Below are 16,559 nucleotides of genomic sequence, written 5' to 3'. Positions count from 1 at the left end.
TTCTTTGCAATTCCACAAATCAAAAAGCTAAGAGAACAAAATTATCTTACAGGCAATGAAATAGTATTCCTCAGATGTATTGCTAAAAAAACTTGAATGTTGGTGTAAGAAGGCATCTCATCTCATCTGATTTCAAATTGTATTGCAAAGAGCAGTAGGGTGTGCCACTATGGGTGGCAGTGTGAGAAAAAGGGATATAGACTGACTATCCTCTTTGGTTCACAGAGCAGCTCTCCTGACATCTGTTTTATACTGATGGTTCTATATGTGTGGTTTGAAAACTTACCTGACACAGCTTATATAGCTCCCTAGGCTCTCCTGGAGCCATGGTCTCCTGAGTCCTCAGCTGTTCGCTTTGCCTCAGCTGCTCCTTTGGCTATGCCTCCCCAAAGGGCTGCTCTTCATCCCAAACCCATGACCAACTGACTGTGCTTGGGTCCTCATGAGTCTCCCACCTAGGGCTGGCTGATCTTTCACTGTCCCAAATGAGCTAGGCACTCCCCATTTCTGCCAAGGTGCATCCAGGCCTAGCCGCCATATACTTTTGAGTTTCTGGCTTCTAAAGCCACTTCTGCACTTCGATAGGAAGCCACACTGTGAAGATTGTATCTGGCTCCCAGATCAACTGCCAAGGAAGCTGCATGAAACAACGCAGAAGTTATCTCCTTGTAGGGTGAACTGTGATCAATGTAATAGGAGATGGGAAGACAATGTCCCACACCTCTTCCCTTTCACAAACTGTTACAAAACATAATTCTCCATATGGCCTGGCACATGTGGCCATATGGATGCACCTGCTAAGCAACCAGCTATATCTCTGAAATACCAGAAACAGTGACCAACCCATGAATATATTTCCTTGCATTTCTTCCTAGTATTCCCTGCCTCATGTTCTTTCCTTCTCACTCTCACTGTCTGGGATGGTACCTCCTAATAAAGCACCAGCACTCAATCATTGCCTCGTGCTCCATTTTTCTTGAGAAACTGGCTTAAGGCAAAAACCATTGCTACAGTCCAACCCTCTCTGTATGGATGTCTACAACACAAACTTGACCATGTCCCTCCCTGGCTTTGCACTATTTACGAGATATCCTTAGCTAATCAACAGTACCCTCCAGGACTTACCATCAGCTTATGTGTCACTTGCTGATGCATTCTCACTTACAACTTATCATTCCAGAAGCCTTATAATCCTCCCAACATCCATGCTAGAACGCACCTGTTTCTTTATGTTTGGACAAGGCATGCCCTCAGCCTGAGATGATGTATCTCATTTTTGCATGGCTAATTTTTACCAATTCTCATTGAAATAACTTGCAGCTGTCTTTCTCAATATCCTGAAATGCCTCAAGGGCAGGAACAATATCTTATTCTCAGCACGTGGCACACCAACTGGAACATAGCTGGTGTACTGTAAGTATTAAAGTACTATGGACAAGGAAATGGAGGCTCAATAATTTATCCTTGGTGACAATGCTTGACAGTGGCAGAGCCAGCGCTAGTGTGTAATGTGCTCATTCTACCACTTCTGCATTGTCTCCTAGAAAGTGGTTTGACTTCTCCCCAATACTCATTTCACTCACTCATTAATTCATTCATTCATTAACTATTTATTTAGTGCTTATGTCTCAGGTCCTTTTAGATTTGGAGATTCAGCCCCTTCTAAACCTTCAGGTTTCTCAGATCCTTACTTCAGAATGAGCACAGATTCTGTGTTACTTTGAAGAAAGTTATTTGGCATCAGAGTCCATGGCTGGGGGTTCAGAAAACAGAAATTTTAATAAATCCTGATTATTCATTAGTATTGTGATATTAAGAAAGTCACTTAAAGTCTTTGTACTTCAGCTTTCCTCATTTATTGAATGGAAATTAAAAAAAAATGCCTTCTCTTTGCAGAGAATTGTAAGAACACAGGAATCATGGATGAAAAAGTACTTTGAAAACTTGAAAGTGCTATGCAAATGTATTATCTAGTTATACTATCACATTTGCCTCAATTTGATATTTGAAAATTCAAGTGATCTGCATCAAATTCAACTAATCAATTAATGAATCAACAGAATAACAAGAACAGACTCAAATCTAAAACAGATTTTTGTATTAGTCTGTTCTGACGCTGCTAATACAGACATACCCAACACTGGGTAATTTATAAAGGAAACAGGTTTAATTGACTCACAGTTCCACACGGCTGGGGAGGCCTCACAATCATGGCAGAAGGCGAATGAGGAGCAAAGTTATGCCTTCTAAGGTGGCAGGCAAGAGGGCATGTTCGGGGGAACTCCCCTTTATAAAACCATCAGATCTCATGAGTCTAATTCACTATCACAAGCACACCATGGGAAAGACCCACCCCATGATTCAATTACCTTCCACCCAGGTCCCTCCCACACAATGGAAATTATGGGAACTACAGTTCAAGATGAGATTTGGGTGGGGACACAGAGACAAACCAAATCAATTTTAGAGTTACTTTCCCTCATTCTACAAATGCTTCCTAGTATTCCCTGACTCATGCTCTTTCTCTCTCACTCCCACTGTCTGGGATGGTACCTCAGAGAGTGAGAAAAATAAGACTTAGAAAAATTAAGTGATGGCAAGAACTTGAACTATGTTTCCTGACTTCCATATCAGAGCTTGAAGTTCTCTGCATTAAAAAAAAAAAACTATATACATTTGAACTATTTAATCATGTGAAAGGAATATTCATCATCTTTATGGGGTGATGTTATCCTCTAAAAGTTCAAGGAGAAAAATCTCAGTGTTCTGATCACCGTTTTTCTCCCCTGCCTTTCCATCTGCTGTCTCTGAACCAGTGACCCATAACATTCCTTTCCAGATGAAACAGTCTTGTGATTAGCACCCTGGGTGTGTTCGTATGAGTCCCGTGGGGTATAGAAAGTACATGTTAGAACTGTTTGCAATTATTTTTTAACGTAAAAATAAGACAGAAATGAAGCCTCATCAGTCTCTAATACATGAACACAGGTGGCTCATACATCACATAGGCCTCAAGTATTTTGAGGGAGGCATAGGAGCTTCATGGCTAACATGAAGGGGTCAACAGTGGCACCCTTTGGGGCTCACTCGCCTTTCCTGAATTGCAGTTCATACATGCCCTATTAAGTGGATTTAGAGATTATATAATCTAATTTTTAACTAAACGAATCCTCACAAAATGGACGATTGGCTTTAAAAGATCCCACCAAAGGAACTGTGGATAGAAGATAACACTAATTGAACAAGCACAAGTGAACAGCAATGATAAACAAGAATCTGCCGAGCCGACACTTCTACCCTACTTGAGCTCTATGTCAGCCACGTTATAGCTCACAAAGCAGTGGTACTAGAATCAGATCCGGCAAGAGATCTGCCAAAACAATCCAAAATTATCAAGAGGAAATTTATATCTGCTCTCTTTAATATATACTTCTAAGTATATATTATGCCTTAAAGTACTAACTAATGAGATTTTGAAGCCATCATGATTGGCAGAACATTGAAACATAAAACACTCAGAATGGGAAGACATGCCTCTATGAGAGGGGAATTTTAAAAAGCACAATTTTACATAATTTTTAGCAAATTGAATAATACATGTATGAAGCTTTTTGAGATTTCTTAATATATGAGAACTACTTTACATTTGCATAATATAACATCTTATATTATAAATTAATATAATATATGACTCTTTGAAATGTTTGCATTAAAAAGATTCAATATGTAGCTGCTGAAGTGTTTTCAAGTTCCATGACTATGCAGAAGTTTTTACTCTATCTCTGACATCACAAAATGCTAAATGCTGTTATTGCCTTTCTGTTGTTAGAAGTTGTCACTGTTCAACTCTCTCTGGGGAGATTGCTTTACCTGGGTATACTTCTGCAAACTTCTATAATTCCCTATTCATTGACTTGAAGGTAAACTACACACTATACATACAGCAGTGTATGGTAACTGTCTTTGAGAACTTTGCCAATTATTTAAAAAATATTACAATGAGTACAGCCTTTCTGAGAAAATCTTCAGAAGAACAAATAGTAACTCATGAAAGAAAAGGGATTAAAATCCTAATATATTTTGTTTAGGTTGAGTTTATGAAAAACCAAGACGAAAATCAATGACAAACTCCATTCTTTATTTAAATATTGCCTATCTCCCTAATGAACTATTTCACTCAATCATTAGTAAAAAAAAATAGTAAAATACAATGATTTTTTTAAAACTCTCTTCAGTTTAGAATTTTCTGACTAGCTGTCCTTGTGCTTTCAGATTAATAATGCAGTAGGATTTCTCCTGCTCTTATTTATGTAGAAAGTAAAGGAAGCATTGTAGTTTTGGTGTCACAGATAAAAAACATTCCAAATCAGAATCTATGGAGTGTCAAATGCTCAAATGCATTGACTTTCAACATTAAGAAAACATTAGTTTGGTTTTTATCCAAAGTCAAAGGCTATTTTCCTCATTTGCCACACGAAACTTGAACACACATTTGTGTTCATCTAAACAGTTCACATTCTCTTCTCCTCAGCATTAGAGAGAGCCATAGATGTATTTTTATGGCTGTAGATTTTGAAAGCATTTGTTCTTCAACCAGAACTTACCAATTCAGAATATATTTTTCTTATCATATACCATTAATAAGAATTTCGTTAAAATTAAGCCCTTGACTCAAGCGTACATTGGTAGCATTTAGTTGTCATGGGTAGCACCAAATGCCTAGGCCCTGAGAACAATGCAACGAAGTCAGTAGCAATTCACCAACCTAAAATATATGTACCCCAAATCAACGCCACTTTAAAGATAAACAAGCATTTTGCACACTAATAAATAATGCTGTAAATCTTGCTATATTGGATTGCAAATAACTCCAACTGAATAAAATTGCATGACACAGGATTTACTTATTCTGCACATTCATAAAAGCAACTTGTTCCCTGACAGCACTCATTCTTGGCAATTTACCGCAGCTGTCAGCAGCCAATTTGTTCAGATTACTGCTCTGCATAAAAGTGTAACAATCATGGGATTTATTAGCTGATTATCGTAAAGGGGGCAGTCCGTCTTGCCTGCCAAAATGCAGGTGATCAGAAAGTTAAATAATTACATGCAGATTAACATTATTTCACCTTCACTTGAAATCTGTAGTTCAGTGACAGGTAAAATTTGTTGTTCAAACTTGCAATATGGTGTGCATCACCTAAGTTAGTTTACCGAGTACTTGGCATTTTACTGAGCACTCCATGGCTCCAGGACAACATGCTGAATACAAGAGTGTGATGAAATAAGCATGGACTTTAGATTGATCTGGATTTGAGCCTCAGATCAATCACCCCACTGGCTGAGCAACCTCTTAACTGCCCTCAGCCTCACTATTTGCATCTGCAAAATTGGTATAATATGAACCATCCCTGCTACCCCAGAGTGTAAAGCTAATGTGTATAATAGGGCCCTGCAGGTTGTAAAGCATTATTATTATTGTTTCTTTCCATTTATGGTAAATTTACTTTTGTGTAAAGTTTTACAACCAGACAGCTCCGTAGATATCATGATGATGAAAAGTTATAGTAAGTGTCTTGGTAAATGTATAGCCTACTTTTCCCCCAAATATGGCCATTTATTATTACTGAAGTATAAAGATTATTCAGACACTTTTATACTTTAACTAATTCATTCTTCTCTTTTGCATTATATTCAATTATCTTTCCACAGTTACACTGAAACTTTCTTACCTTCAACTAAGTCATGTTGTTCTAATTGCCTTTCCATTAATGCCTGGTGTCAGATCAGCATTTGTCTGACAAAGAGCCATAATTTCCAGTGTTAAATCAAGCTTCAGGGATTTATATTCAAACCCAGGAAATATTTACTGAGTGCTTGGTGCCAGATACTTATTTAGGTATGGAGTATGTTGCAGTGAACAAAACACTCAAAAAATCCCTGCCCTCGTGGAGCTTACATTCTAATGAGGGAAAATAAATGATAACATAAATGAGATGCATAGTTTGCCATATGGTGGTTGCTTTAATGGAGAAAAACAGAGCAGAAAAGAGGAATGGAATGCCAAGAAAAGCAGGTTTAATTTTAAATAGGCTTGGTATGGACGCCTCCCTGATGAGACATTGGTGCACAGATCTAAAGAAGACGAAGAAGCAAGGCAGGTGAGTGGATCCCTGAAGAAAGTTAGATAGAGGGAAAGGTCCTGAGGTGAGAGTGTGTCTGGTATGCCTTGAGGAACAGCAAAGAGGCCAGCTGGCTGAAAGTGAATGAAGGACGGGGATAGGCAGAATAGCAGAAGTTCATAGTAGACAAGCAACAAGGCCAGATTGCGCAAAGTCTTATAGGCCACTGAAGGGACTGTGGCTGTCCCTAGATTATGATGCAAAACAATTAAAGGATTTGGAACAGAGGAGTTAAGTTACTTTATTTTTGTTTTAAAAATATTACTCTGGCTGCTAATTGGAAACAGACTGTTATGGGAGGGGAGGTGTGGAAGGAAGAACAGGAGGCTGTTGCTATTGTCCATATGAAAGCTGATGGTGGCTTTGACCACAATGATAATGATAGAGATGATGAGTGGTCGAGAATCCTCAATATGTTTTGAAGAAAAATTATCAGGTTGCTGATTGATTTGATGAGAGTGAGAGAAAGAAAGGAATCAAACATGGTTCCACGATTTTTGGTGTTAGCAACAAACGAGAAGGCTGAAGGAGGAGCAGATGTGTGGGACTGAAGGTTAGAAGTTTAGCTTTGCACATTCTAAATTGGAGAAATCTATTAGACTTTCAAATAGTGATATCAAGTAGGCAGTGCAATATAGGAATCTGGAATGCAGAGAAGAGTTATGGAGTGGAGCTGGACTCTTGTGAATGAATGAAGTCACCATGGGAGCCAGTATAGATGAAGAAGATGCCCAAAGAGTGAGCTCCAAGGCTTTCCAGAACTACAACATGAGGGGATGAGGAAAAACCTGCAAAGGAGACAAGAAAGAGCATGCAGTGAGGTAAGAAAAAAACAAGAAGCATGCGGTGTCCTGGAAGGCAAGTGAAAAATGTGTTTTAAGGTAAGGAAGGGGTCAGCTAAATCCAGTACTGCTGCTGGGTCAGGTTAGACAAAGGTTGAAAACTGGTCATTGAATTGAACAATGTGGTGGGCTTGGGGGACATTGACAGGAGTAGTTTTGGTGGATTGTTGGGGGCAAATGCCTGACTATATTAGTTCAAGTAAGAATGGAAGTGGGGGCTGGGCGCAGTGGCTCACACCTGTTAATCCCAGCACTTTGGGAGGCCGAGGATGGTGGATTGCTTGAGCTCAGGTCTTCAAGAACAGCCTTGGCAGCATGGCAAAACGCTGCCTCTACCAAAAATACAAAAATTAGCCGGGCATGGTGGTGCATGCTTGTGGTCCCAGCTACTCAGGAGGCTGAGGTGGGAGGATCGCTTGAGCCCAGGAGGTGGAGGTTGCAGTGAGCCGAGGTCGCACCACTGCACTCCAGCCTGGGCGACAGATTAAGACCCTGTCTCAAAAACAAAAACAAGCATGGAAGTGGGTAATGTTCAGTACTAAAATAGTTTTAACTCTTTGACACTCCAGATTTGCAAGTGGCTCTTTCATTCATAGCCAGTCTTATTTTTATTAAATATAATGAAACAAACAAACTCTGTTATTGAGTTTGCATTTACAAAATATATTTTAAAAAATCATTATATATGACCAAAAATGGAAAGTAAAATAGACAATTATAAACCATAGCATAATAAACTAGTCTATATAGATAATGTAATCCATACAAATGTTCTCAAATTTGGGACTCAGTTTAGACAGTACCCTTAAAAAATGTTACTAGCCATTGAAGGAATAGTATTACCCTCCATGGCCAACTTTAAATTTACTCACAAGCCTCCAGCAAATTCCTAGAATAGTCTCTACTTTCAAAATTAACAGACACAGAATGTTGCAGTGAGAGCTTGCAAAAGAGGACAGATGATTATGATGACAGTTTTATTACTGTTACTTCACCCTGAATACTCAAATTTAATTGGAAAGTAAGTCAATTGTCTTTGAAAGTATTCTAGGAATTAAGTAATTCTATTATAATCTGTATTATCTCCACTGTTTCCATGCAAGCTTCAAATAAATAAAGAAACACAACTTGCCTGATACTTAGGTATAATAACATGTTGCTTTTCAGCGGCAGGATGCTTTTAAAGAGCAATTTAACGAGCGTCAAGTTAGAGACCTGGAGTTTTCAGTGCCATCTGGATATCAAAAAGATTTGAAATGATGATGCATCCTAGTTATTTCCCTTTTCTGCAAAAGGCAACCTTGCTAATTTAGGAGTGTGCAACATGTTTCTATGGTCCATCTTTCAGTATCTCAAAATCTAACACTCATTCCTTTCATTGTGTAAACCAGTATAAACCACTACTCCAGAGCTGTCTTGTCTATACCTGTGCTCATTTCACTTTAAAACTTTTGGGCTTAAATTGCTTTCATAGGCAATTAAGTTTGGTATATGACCGAAAATAGACTTCTCTTTTTCAAGCTTCCACAGATATCTAGAACAATCCCTATGATCTTCTACCCAGCAATTTGTTACTGTTTTCTCAAAAATTAGCCAAAATATGAAAAACCTTTAGAAACAAAGTGAAGTGAGATAGTTAGGTCCACCTTTCTGTCAACCATGTCTGCCCTTGAAGAACTCATAAGGTTATTAAGTGAGGAAAAGAAAATGATCAGTCCCAATTGGCCTGAGAAATTTTCATAGTTTTTAAATTGGAAAATTCTTACCAAAGGAAAAACATATAAAAGAACATCTGTCATTATACAAAAAAAAAAAAATAGAGAGAAGAAGGGATATGAAGGAATGTAATGTATACCTAGAAATACAGGAAGCCAGAATATTTACAGCATAATCTCCATTATTTTACCAAGATAAGAAAGTTTGAATACAAAGAAATAAGGTTGAGGTAGCAAGTTACACATGCCCATCATTCTGATTATCTTGTGGTCACCAAATATAACTAATATTATTATAACCAAAGAAAATGAACTAATCATTTGAGGAATAGCTACTTAGCACCTTCTCGAAAGAGCTCATAGCCTATTGAGGGAGACAGAATCTTAGATATATAATTATAATGAAATGCATTTAATGTATTAACAGATGTGGTATATCCCAAAGAGAACAAGATAAAACTTTAGGAAAACTCTGAAAATAGTGTTTTAATTAAGGGAAAAAATGTGCAATAAAGGCCTGTGCTTTAAAAAGGCTTGAAATGTAATGTAGTATTAGATTACGGTGGTGTTTTCCAAGCTCACTTTACAAGTAAAATAGTAAAGCCTACCTGAAGCTCATCTTTGACCTCTCACTATATAATCCTATGAAGAAAATGATATATATATAACTGCATCATAAAAAAAATCAAGAGATAAATATGTTGGATTGGATTCCTGTTCTTACTTTTCTGGAGTATAATTTATTTTACTCTTAGTATGTATAAATTTTCTTCAAGCTGTATGTTTAAAGACTTGGAATTTCATGTAAGCTACAGTGAGAAAAGAATTTTTTTTAAATTTAAAAAATTAACAAATTCTTCAGTACACCACACTTTATTTCAATATTGGCAGGTTTCAATGTGTTTTGCTACAAAGACACATATATAACTATCAAAAAATATAAACATAGGCTTTAAATTAAGAAAACATATGATTCAAGTAGTCACTCAAAATAACCTTAACTTTGTGGAAAAATGTCATGTAAGCCTCAGAATACTCCTTTCTTTACTGTGTTATCAGATTAACATGGATCTGCCTCACTTACATGCTTCCTACACTAATACTTGGGAACTCTTTACAGGTTTATGAACTCCAAGGAGATTACAAGCATTCTCTACCTTGTAGGGTGTTGTAGAAAATAATGCATTTTACGGTGATAGTCTGCTTTATGAAAATAAATATTATCTTAGATCACTTTACAGACTATGAATATGGTCTTTGTTCCTTTATGTATCTTATATCAGATGAAATTCCTCTTTCTCAACTCCCATAACTTTGACATCTGGAGAAAATTCATGGATATCAAATTCAGATAGCCTGTGTCCATCAACTGGTCAAAACCGCCACCTACTGGTCAGTTTTTGAATCTATTTTTCAGTTCATCCAAGCATTGCCTTACCATGGTAAAGTCCCTTTCTTCAAAACAGTAAAGATCATTTACAATAACCAGGCTTACAGCAAATATTCTTTTAATAAAAATGCTCTAGGAGTGAACCAAAAATTACAAATTGCACAAACCTGCCAATGAAATCATCCCTTTTCCCAGCATCTTTGTCCCATGCAGTGATATCAATGATTCCTCCTCTTTCTTCATAAAGGTGAAAATCAAATTGTTCCCTCCACTGAGGATTCAATGTTTTTGGCATAATCTGGAAAAAAAAATCATTATTGTCATATTGCTAGCAGCTTTTTAAAAAAAACTTCAACCTGAGACACTAAATCAAACTTTTGGTACTATAGTATCTAGAAAAGCATGCTGTGTGCTATTTGAAAAAAATATTACAGAAATAATGGAAATGACTCATTAGATCTCCAGCATCTTTACTGAATAGTACATGAATGGACCTCAATGGATGTGTCCTGAAAATCACAAGACATCCTTTGATTATTTTAAATAACAGATAAGATATATAAATTATATAGAAGAGGTAATAATCTATGAAAGAAATAGCTCACTCGGATACTAGCAATATTTTACATAATCATAGTTAATGCATTAAGATATAACTCATAGCCAGTCAGTCATCTCAAAATAAAGGAGAATGAGGATTTTCAGAGTTTGTTTTTTTCTTACTTGCCATACACATTGGAATCCTGACTCGAGTACATGAAAAACAGACAATGAATTTCTGTGAGAGCAGGAGAAAAAAGCAAGTAGCTTTTGGATAGTCAGGCAAACTTTTATCTTAGACTTATAGCACTGATGTAGTATCTCATGTTATAGATGGATAAGCTGAGACCTAGAGTTTAAGTGACACACCTACGGTCAGTATGTTTTAGCATCTAGACATTAACTCAAAGTCTTTGATTAAAGCTTCGGGACTCTTCCCCGAAAACCATATGCCAAAAATGTCTGTGAAATAATAAATGAATATATGAGTATATATGTATGTATACATGTATATATATATGAGTATATACATATGTATATTCATGTATACATATATGTATGTGTGCATACATATATGTATATATACATATATGTGCATACATATATGTATGTATGTATATATACACATATGTGGATATACTCTTTGTGCTGCATATACAAGAAAGATATCTGAAATGTAATTCTGTAACTTCAAGTATTCAGATAAGTCATCTTGTATGGTAGAATCAATGAACAAAGTAACCTATATTGGTAGGAATGGAATTTTAAAATTCCATTCACCATTGGGTTAAACAACATTTATATTTGTTTCCTTGTTCTTTCTTTTTAGCAGGAAGGCATGCAGTGGCCTTTTCTCTTTTTAATGTATGGCAGACAGATCTTCAGATGTAAAGTTTGAAAGCAATGAAGTATGTTATATGCAAAGGTAATGCAAATGAATCACAATTTTTAAAGTTCATAATCTGAAATTAATCAGCGATAGATCAAGGAAAGAAAGAGCAAAGAGAGACACATGTCCATTGCTGGGTTTCATATTTCATACCTAAAGAGCAGAACTATAAAAATAAGTAATGTTTTTAGCCTACTAGAACACGGAAATGGTGCTAACTAAGAAAGGAGAAGATAGAAGTGGTCATAGGTACCTATTTTTGGAATCAGTAGCTACTTTAATATATGTTATTAAGCCCCATGGCAGAAAAAAAAATGGCACTGAATGAAGGCTATGATAATTTAAATGTCTTATAATCAGGCTCAGATGAACTTCTATGGTATTTTGGGGTGTGGTCTGTCTTTACTTATCTGGCCTTAAACAGACTAAATTTTCAGTTTTCTTTTTTAGGATTGCCTTCCCTATATGATTTCCTTCAGGTCAGAAATAATGCCTTCCCTTTCTATGTGGACACTCCAATCAGCCTGCTAGCAATACTCACTGCCTGCTAATGATGGGCTCTCTGATATTTTTAACTACCTTAAGTACTAGTGAAAACTTCCTGGGCTGGAAGGGACCTAAGCAGGCTGTTTATCAAAAATCTGTAGAAATTATGACACTAAGGTGAGTAAATGCCCATTGGAATGGAATGTGATCTTTAATACAAGACGGATATGATCAGTTGTCCTAAGCTATGAATAACCGCTGTAAAAACTGACCAATAAAGAGGACATAGTTCATTACAACAGAGATAAGATGATATGGTTTGGCTCTGTGTATCCACCGAAATCTCATGTCATATTGTACTCCCCACATGTTGGAGGAGGGGCCTAGTGGGAGATGATTGAATCATGGGGGCGGACATCCCCCTTGCTGTTCTTATGATAGTGAATGCGTTCTCACAACATCTGGTTGTTTAAAAGTGTGTGGCACTTCCCTTTTCACTCTCTCTTGCTCTGCCATAGAAAGACATGCTTGATTCCACTTTGCCTTCTGCCATGATTGTAAGTTTCCTGAGGCCTCCCAGCCATGCTTCCTGTACAGCTTGCAGAACTGGGAGTCAGTTAAACCTCTTTTCTTCATAAGTTACCCAGTCTCAGGTAGTTCTTTATAGAAGTGTGAGAATGAACTAATACATAAGACATGTGCCAAAAATATAGTTATGACTACTAGACCCTTATTCATTATTACTTATATTACTAATATTATTGTTTAATACATTATTACTACTAATATAATTGATACTATACGATATACTTCTTACTACTGTTGTTACTCTTCCTCTTCTGCTATTTTCGTTTGCTGAGTGATTACGGACAAGGCAGTATTCTAAGCCCTTTAAATGTGTAACATATATTCATTTAATCTTAGTAACTTTGTTAGGTAGGCATTATTTTAACTCTCATTTTTACAGATGGGAAAACTAAGATATGGAGAGACAAAGTAACTTGTTCTAATAAATTTTAAAATTTGCTATTTGCATTGGTACAAGTCAGGTTGGATAAAGTGTATAAGAGTAATGTACGAAGATTTTTATGGCATGTAAAATAATGCTATTTATAATACTGATATTAGCACTAGTTGTAATAATGTTAAAAGCTACACTCTTGGGAGGCCAAAGTGGGTGGATCATGAGGTCAGGAGATCGAGACCATCCTGGCTAACATGGTAAAACCACGTCTCTACTAAAAATACAAAAATTAGCTGGGCATGTTGGTGCACACCTGTAGTCCCAGCTACTCGGGAGGCTGAGAGAGGAGAATTGCTTGAACCCAGGAGTCGGAGGTTGCAGTGAGCCAAGATCATGCCACTGCACTCCACACTCCAGCCTGGTGACAGAGTGAGACTCCATCAAAAAAAAAAAAAAAAAAGCCACACTCTGAGTACTTTATGTGCCAGGCATCAACTATGTGTTTTCTGGGTGGCTGTTATTGTTTTAATCCACAGAGCTATGCCACGAGAAAGTTCCAACTATTATTCCTATGTTGTAGATGAAGAAATTGGGACATAGACAAGTAGTTTATGGGAGGTCACCTAGTACATAAATTTAAAAATGCTATACAATTATTGGTCTTGTTTTCTGACATGGTGTTCAAAAGAGTTTGTTAAGCATTTAAAACATTATCTAGTGGTTTCGTCTCCTAAAGCAGGGCTATTAACCAACCAATGCCTTCCAAATATTGACAGGAACACAATAGAGATAAGGTTACCTTGCTCTTGTACTTCTGATGCCCAAGCCGGAACTTCACGTAGGGATCGCTCAACCCGTTGGAATCCATGGCCTTGAGGTCTCTCCCTTCGATCAAGGTGATGCTGACTATTCCTCTCCAAAGATGCGATTTTCTGTGTAGGTCTGATAGGCGTAAACTTTGGGTCTGAAACTTTTGGCAAATGAAAATTGAGTTAGGTTACTGTGTTTTAAACCCAAATACCTCATTTTGGCGTTACCTTTTCTCCTGTTATGATTCTTCAAAAAATAAAGGATAGGCAATTATAATTTTTTAAACTAAAAATAATTATGAATTATTGTTAATTAATTATAAAATTAATAAATTATGAAATTATCATTTCATGATAAATTCGTTGTGTAAAAGAGTTGAGTGTTCAAAATACAGTCTAGCTTTTCAATTCTTAAGATTACAAGATGTAGATACTTCAAGAATATCAGAGAATATTTGCATGTGTGCCAAATAGGCTTATACCAAAATATGTATACAATAAATGTTAGAAATATCAAAGGCCTCGTTCAAACTGTGGTATTTAATTTTTAAACTATTTATGGTGTTTGAAGATCTCTGTTTATGTTATAAATATATTTTACAGGTGGTTTTTAATTGCAAGATTAGTTGCAAGTTCTATTCAGATAGTTTAAAAACTTTCTTGCCACATTTGGAGATTATTGAGCTTCAGATTGCTAAAGGACAATTTAAGTTACCACAAAATAGAAAACAAAATCAATAAGCCCATCTAAGATGTCTTGCTTATATCTAAAACTTTCATCACAAATATTTAAAATGTTTAAAGTTACCCATGTGATTTATATTGGCAAGTATGTTTCTGAATTTATTTTACATTTTAGTATCTGAATATTTTCTTTAATGACTTTTATTATTCTTTTTTTTTTTTTCTTTTTAGAAACAGAGTCTTGCTCTGTCACCCAGGCTGGAGTGCAGGGGTATGGTCATAGCTCACTGTAACCTCAAACTCCTGGGCTCAAGTGATCCTCCCAAGTAGCTGGGACAACAGGCATGCACCACTGCACCCAGCTAATTTTTATTTTTTATTTTTGTTTGTTTGTTTTGTTTTTAGAGAAAGGGTCTTGCTTGGTTGACCAGGCTGGAGTGCAGTGGCATGATCATAGCTCACTGCAGCTTTGAACTCCTAGCTCCAAGTGATCCTCCTGCCTCAGCCTCCCAAAGTGCTAGGATTACAGGCATAAGCCACCACACCTGGCTTAGACTTTTATTAAAATTTGCAAGTCTACTAAAAATGGCCACATAATCTCTTTAAACTAAAAAGGACATAAAACAAGCCATAGAAAGTAACTAAATGTGAAAACATTTTCAATCTGGATTCAGCATCAAGCAGTACTGTAAAAATAGTTTCTTTCATATTATCAAATGTGTTTTTCCTACTCACAGTCATTTCATAAAGAAATTCAACATTCCTCTCAACCTCAAAGTACACTTCTAAATTACAGATTAGCACTACTTTCTATCTGATCCCCTCTACGTTAATGTTACAAAGTTACAGTCTATTTTACATAACTCTGCCTCCCACTTTGACTTCCTACCTTTTTCCATACCAGAGCAACGCCATAGGTATTTTTATCATCATCATCAAAAGTCGTGCATTTCAGAGTGCTTCTATTAGGAAAATGAAAACTACATTCTTCAAAAGATAATACTTCTAATATTTGAACATTTCAATGAAAATCTTTCAAAATCACATTGCATATTTTCCTGCCTTGTTGAACACAGCACATTTTGAACTTTGCCTGGTGGCTCTGCCCTGTGAATATCAACGCAGGCTTTTGTCTACATACTCTTCATCCCTGTGAGCTTCAAGAGCAGCATTCAAATGTGTTCTGAAGTGTAATGGAGAATTCATGGAGCACCTGCAAGTTCTGCAGAACTCCATGCCCACTTCAGCTGGAGCCCCTCTGCTCCTGTCTGTTCTCTATATTGGATTTCCACATTGGATTTTGTTGAACAGAGGACTTCTCAGATGAAAGTAATTGTTTAGAATTTGTTGCGCCCAGTTATGCCCAAGGTCTTTGTTTTAGTTCTAAGATTTCATGCAACTTATTATTATATAATCCAGCTGTAGATTTTGGTGTATGACTCTTTGGTTTAACCACTTCTGCTGCTGTTGAGACTGCCTCTAACAGCAGACTCTAGAGAATTGGGTTTTAAACTTTGGATTGGAAACTTTTTTAAGGAATATGAGTAGCAAAGAAGGAAGCAAAGAAAACAAATGTTGTAGCAAGCAAGAAGAAGTAATTATTTTAGCAAAGATCAAGGAGTTAATAGCTGCCAACTTATATAGAGCTTTAGAATTTAAAAGTGTACATATCTACATTACAACGTTTGGTTCCCACGAAAACCCCATGAGGTCAGAAGGCAAGACTTCTTAGCCCCATTTTACTGATGGAACTCAGAGTGGTTGTGCTCATAAATGGTAGATATATGACTAGAACCCCAATATTTCTCATCTTTATTCCTGAGCTTCCCCAATACAAGTGTTTAGGGTGGAGATTCTCTCATAGGTTAAAAGGTAAGTATGATTTAAACAAAATGTTTCCAAAGGGTACTCTCCACTTAAGTGGCAAGCACATGGCTAATTCATGAAATTGTCTTTTACTTTTCTATTATATGACCATATGTGTTTATAATATTTCAGCTTGTTGAAGAATACACTTAATGCCATTTTTCTATGTGCTCTCTAGAAGCAGTCAAATAG

The 16,559-nt window shown here is 36.5% G+C and overlaps 1 protein-coding gene across 11 annotated transcripts in view; it reads right to left on the bottom strand.

The window, feature by feature from the left end:
• Window positions 1–16,559, bottom strand: part of MCTP1 (multiple C2 and transmembrane domain containing 1) — a 596,961-nt gene that overhangs the window by 196,732 nt on the left and 383,670 nt on the right. For all 11 annotated transcript variants that reach the window (XM_014344845.4, XM_034959770.3, XM_034959771.3 and 8 more), the window contains 2 exons: window positions 13,808–13,978; window positions 10,297–10,427 (listed from right to left, as the gene is read on the bottom strand). In XM_014344845.4, the coding sequence (XP_014200331.2) occupies window positions 10,297–10,427; window positions 13,808–13,978 (302 nt within the window). The remainder of the gene's footprint in view (window positions 1–10,296; window positions 10,428–13,807; window positions 13,979–16,559) is intronic.

The sequence above is a fragment of the Pan paniscus genome, chromosome 4 (assembly GCF_029289425.2).
Source record: "Pan paniscus chromosome 4, NHGRI_mPanPan1-v2.0_pri, whole genome shotgun sequence".
Classification (NCBI taxonomy): Eukaryota; Metazoa; Chordata; class Mammalia; order Primates; family Hominidae; genus Pan; species Pan paniscus.
The sequence above is the reverse complement of the archived record's forward strand: the minus strand, read 5'-3'. Positions and strand labels throughout refer to the sequence as shown.